At 48.1% G+C, this 4,235-nt stretch overlaps 1 protein-coding gene across 1 annotated transcript; it reads left to right on the forward strand.

Annotated features, from left to right (window-relative positions):
* Nucleotides 1-510: 510 nt before the first annotated feature.
* On the forward strand, nucleotides 511-1,005 carry LOC126080706 (keratin-associated protein 5-10-like). Its single transcript, XM_049891884.1, has one exon. The coding sequence runs from the start codon at nucleotides 511-513 to the stop codon at nucleotides 1,003-1,005; it is 495 nt and encodes a 164-aa protein (XP_049747841.1).
* Nucleotides 1,006-4,235: the final 3,230 nt, after the last annotated feature.

Raw genomic sequence — 4,235 nt, forward strand, 5'->3', positions numbered from 1 at the left:
TTCATGGCGACCTCATGCATAACAGAAGGAAACATCACGTGTTGGTGTGGTTGAGTGCACTGTGTGGCTACTTTGTCAATCCATCTCATGGAGGGTCCCCTTTTTTTTTCGCTGACCCTCTCCTTCACCAAGAATGATGTTCTTCTCCAGTGGTTGGTATCATGTGGTCAAAGAAAGCCAACAGTCAACACCCAGAGATAACCAGGAAGACGTGAATCCCAGAGCTATTTATTTTTACTGGAGGTAAGCAAGGTGCGGAAGAGGCCAAATATAGAAATCTGGGACAGGTGTATGTTGGATTAAACCAGTAGGAGCCAATGGATTTGAGAAAACAAACAAGAATTGCTCTAGAGAAATGGCCCAAACAGGAACCAGGAAGGGACCGTGTGCCCACATCACACCTGACCCCGGGCAGGGATATAAGGGCTCCTGGCCCAGGAGGCTCCACACCTGAGCACATTCCTCTCTACCTGCTCCTCTGACCAAACCCATCCTCAACCCACCAGAATCATGGGCTGCTGTGGCTGTTCTGGAGGCTGTGGGGGCTGCGGCTCCAGATGTGGGGGCTGTGGGGGCTGCGGCTCCAGCTGCTGTGTGCCCGTTTGCTGCTGCAAGCCTGTGTGCTGCTGTGTGCCAGCCTGTTCCTGCTCCAGCTGTGGCTCCTATGGGGGCAGCAAGGGGGGCTGTGGCTCCTGTGGGGGCAGCAAGGGGGGCTGTGGCTCCTGTGGGGACTACAAAGGGGGCTGTGGCTCCTGTGGGGGCTCTAAGGGGGGCTGTGGCTCCTGTGGGGGCTGCAAGGGGTGCTGTGGCTCCTGTGGGGGCTCTAAGGGGGGCTGTGGCTCCTGTGGGGGCTACAAAGGGGGCTGTGGCTCCTGTGGGGGCTGTGGCTCCTGTGGCTGCTCCCAGTCCAGCTGCTGCTCTTCAAGCGGTGGGCCATCTTGCTGCCACCCCACTTGCTGCCAGTCCAGCTGCTGTGTCCCCGTGTGCTGCCAGTGCGAGATCTGAGGCTCTGACCACAGCCCTCAGGTAAGCCCAGCAGATCAGGTCCTCATGAAGAGACCAGCACCCCATCCCAGAGCCATAAATGCAGCTCTGGACGTGTCCTTATCCACAACCGCAGTCCCAGATTTGAAGGAGAGCCACCCTCTCTTGCCGTTTGCCCCCCTCTAGGATCCTCTGCCTCATTCACCTTGAGGAAGAGCAATCAGGACCCTCAGGCCTGCTCCCAGAGTCCACCCCTCTCCCAAAGAGGGCTTCGCTGAGGTTGCTCAGTCCCAGTGAAGGCCAGTGTCTGTCCCATGGTCCCTCCACCCCTGGCGCATCCCAGCACCTTCTCTGCACCTTACCTACGCTGCCTCCACCTAGACCTGGAGACACCTCTAAACAAAACACCCCTGACCAAGGACACACTGTCTCTGCTTCTTTAACAGAAGGCCCCATGGGAATTCAGAAATGCCTGGGTGTGGCTCATGGAATCAAAACAGACGCAACATCCCTTTGGGAAGGCAAACCTGGCAATGCTTACTAAAATGTAACCTTCGTCTCTCTTATTTAATTTGTTTCAGTGACGTTAGCCAATACAATTACACAACAGAATAAAACGGAAAATACAAGAGTTGGAAAGAGGAGGCAAAATTGCCATAATTTACAGATGACGCAATTGCATAGCTGGAAAGGAACAAAAAGTGAGTTATTCAGGGAGGGGCTGGCACACAGTTAACACCGGAGGTCAATAGTCTTTATGAATGCACACAAACAGAAATGTAATGAAAGAACGCTCCCTACGTGCACTTCATCAGGAACTTTTGTTTCTTAATTTATATGAAAAAACAATACTTCTAATACTAAACACTGTAATATTAAAAACTAGAAACCACCCAAACGCCCATTCATGGTAGACGAGAAAAACACCTCGTGGTGTGTTCACTCCGGGGAGTACTATACAGCAACAAACAATGTGGAGGGAAGGAAACCAGGGGCAAGGACACAAACCGTAATCAGGACTAGCTGCCGTCAAGTCGACTCTGACGCACGGCGACCCCAGGTGTGTCACAGTAGAAATCTGCTTTGTAGGGTTTTCGGTGGCTGAGTTTTGGGAAGCAGACCTCGAGGGCTTTCTTCCGAGGCACCTCCGGGTGGACGCAAACCTCCAGCTTTTTTGTTATCACCTGGGCGTGTCAACCATTTGCACTGCCCGGGGACATACTATACAAATTGTTACACATGAGACACAAAAGAGACGAAATAATCAATGCCATTAATGGTCAGGATGGGGGCCTTTGACGGGGCAGTGACCTGAAGGGGCGTAAAGGTCTGACAACAGTGATCTGCTCCTGAAAGCTTACACCTTGGAAAACCCTAAGGAATTGCCTCAACAGCAACTGGGTTTTGGTTCTGTTTTGTTTGGACTGAATATAAATAAAACGTAGCTTCTTTGGTCATCTTTAAACCTATAAACAGTATTAACAAATGTGGTATATCTATTTTTAGAACAATGAAATAGTAAGCAAATTATGTATTAAAGAATGAAAATAAAATTTCCATAAAAATTAAATGAACCAGACTTAATGGTCTGACTGCAACTAGAAGGACTCTGGTGGTCACGGCCCCCAGAGCTTCTGTTGGCCCAGGACAGGAACCATTCCCAAAGCCAACTCTTCAGACAGGGATTGGACTGGACAATGGGTTGGAGAGGGATGCTGGTGAGGAGTGAGCTTCTTAGATCAGGTGGACACTAGAGACTATGTTGTCATCTCCTGCCTGGAGGGGAGATGAGAGGGTGGAGGGGGTTAGAAGCTGGCGAAATGGACACGAAAAGCGAGAGTGGAGGGAGAGAGCAGGCTGTCTCATTAGGGGGAGAGTAATTGGGAGTGTGTAGCAGGGTGTATATGAGTTTTTGTGTAAGAGACTGACTTGTTAACTTTCACTTAAAGTACAATAAAAATTTTAAAAAATTAATTGAATATGAAATAGATGTGATAAAAAAGAACAATAAAATCGATAGAAATTATTCCACCTTCAACACGCAAACGGTAGCAAAGTTTTCAGATGACACCAGCAGCAGAATTCATTAAGAAATAATGAATAAATTTTTATATAAATTCCTAATAGCAGGAATGGACAGGCTCATGAATTATTTCATAATCTGGTTCACGAATAATAGTCAATCATATAAATACTTCGGGAAAGGACTTAAATTTCTTGCTAACTTGACATGAAATAGGACCCCCTGAATGATGACACAGAGCACGTACCAGGCCACTACCACGAGACCATCAGTCGGAAATGGGCTGACGAGTGAATTACTTGAGAAAGTATTTAAAAACTGATTGTTGTCAGTTGCCGTCACATCGGCTCTGACCTGTGCTGACCCCACACAGGAGAATGAAAGGCTACCTGGTCCCACACCATCTCACCTCCTCCATCTGCTCAAGCGCATGGTTGCAGCCCCTGGGGGTTTTGAGTGTTTTCCACCCCAGGGCTTTATCCTCCAGCTCTATATTGGACGACAAGCTGCTGTGATCCATAGGGTTTTCTCTGGCTGATTTTCGGAAGTACACGTGTCTTCTTAAAATTAAGGGAGTCTGTGCATGAAATTGTTTGTGTGTGTGCGGGAAATAAGACCAAATTCTTTTTGAGCAGGAGCTTTGCTTGTGTGCACAGACACTAACAACACGTCGCCCCCTGGTGGCGAGCCTGGCAAATTCATTGTGAGATTTGCACCTTCCTCTTTTTTTTTTTTCTTAAGGGTACTGGGTGCACAGTCCTCTTACCTCCCAGGATAAACGCTCTTATTGGACAATAAAATAGTAAAATTCTAGATTGTGTTCTCTTAAAAAAAAAAAAAAGATTACCGGACCCAGACAAGTTACAAGCAAACTCTACAAAACATTCAAGAGCCAGGCAGCCCTTGCTGTACATAAACTGTTCCATAGGATAGAAAAAGGCAGAAAGCTCCCCAGTGCCTGTGCAGGGGTTGCCAGGCCTTTCTTCCTAGACTCTCTTAGTCTGGAAGCTGTGCTGAAACCTGCCGACCATGGGTGACCCTGATGGTATTTGCACTACCGGTGGCCTTGCTTCCAGCATCACAGCAACACACAGGTCACCACAGTAAGACCCACTGATGGACAGATGCAGTGGTAAAATTAGAGACTGTACAAAAAAAAAAGACACGCTGATGACCTGAAATTCTATGGCACATAGGTGAAAACTTTTCATCAGAACTCCCAGATTGG

The sequence above is a fragment of the Elephas maximus genome, chromosome 7 (assembly GCF_024166365.1).
Source record: "Elephas maximus indicus isolate mEleMax1 chromosome 7, mEleMax1 primary haplotype, whole genome shotgun sequence".
Lineage (NCBI taxonomy): Eukaryota > Metazoa > Chordata > Mammalia > Proboscidea > Elephantidae > Elephas > Elephas maximus.

What these genes read in the sequence shown, in the direction of transcription:
- LOC126080706 (XM_049891884.1), top strand. Translation starts at nt 511, where the DNA reads ATGGGCTGCTGTGGCTGTTCTGGAGGCTGTGGGGGCTGCGGCTCCAGA.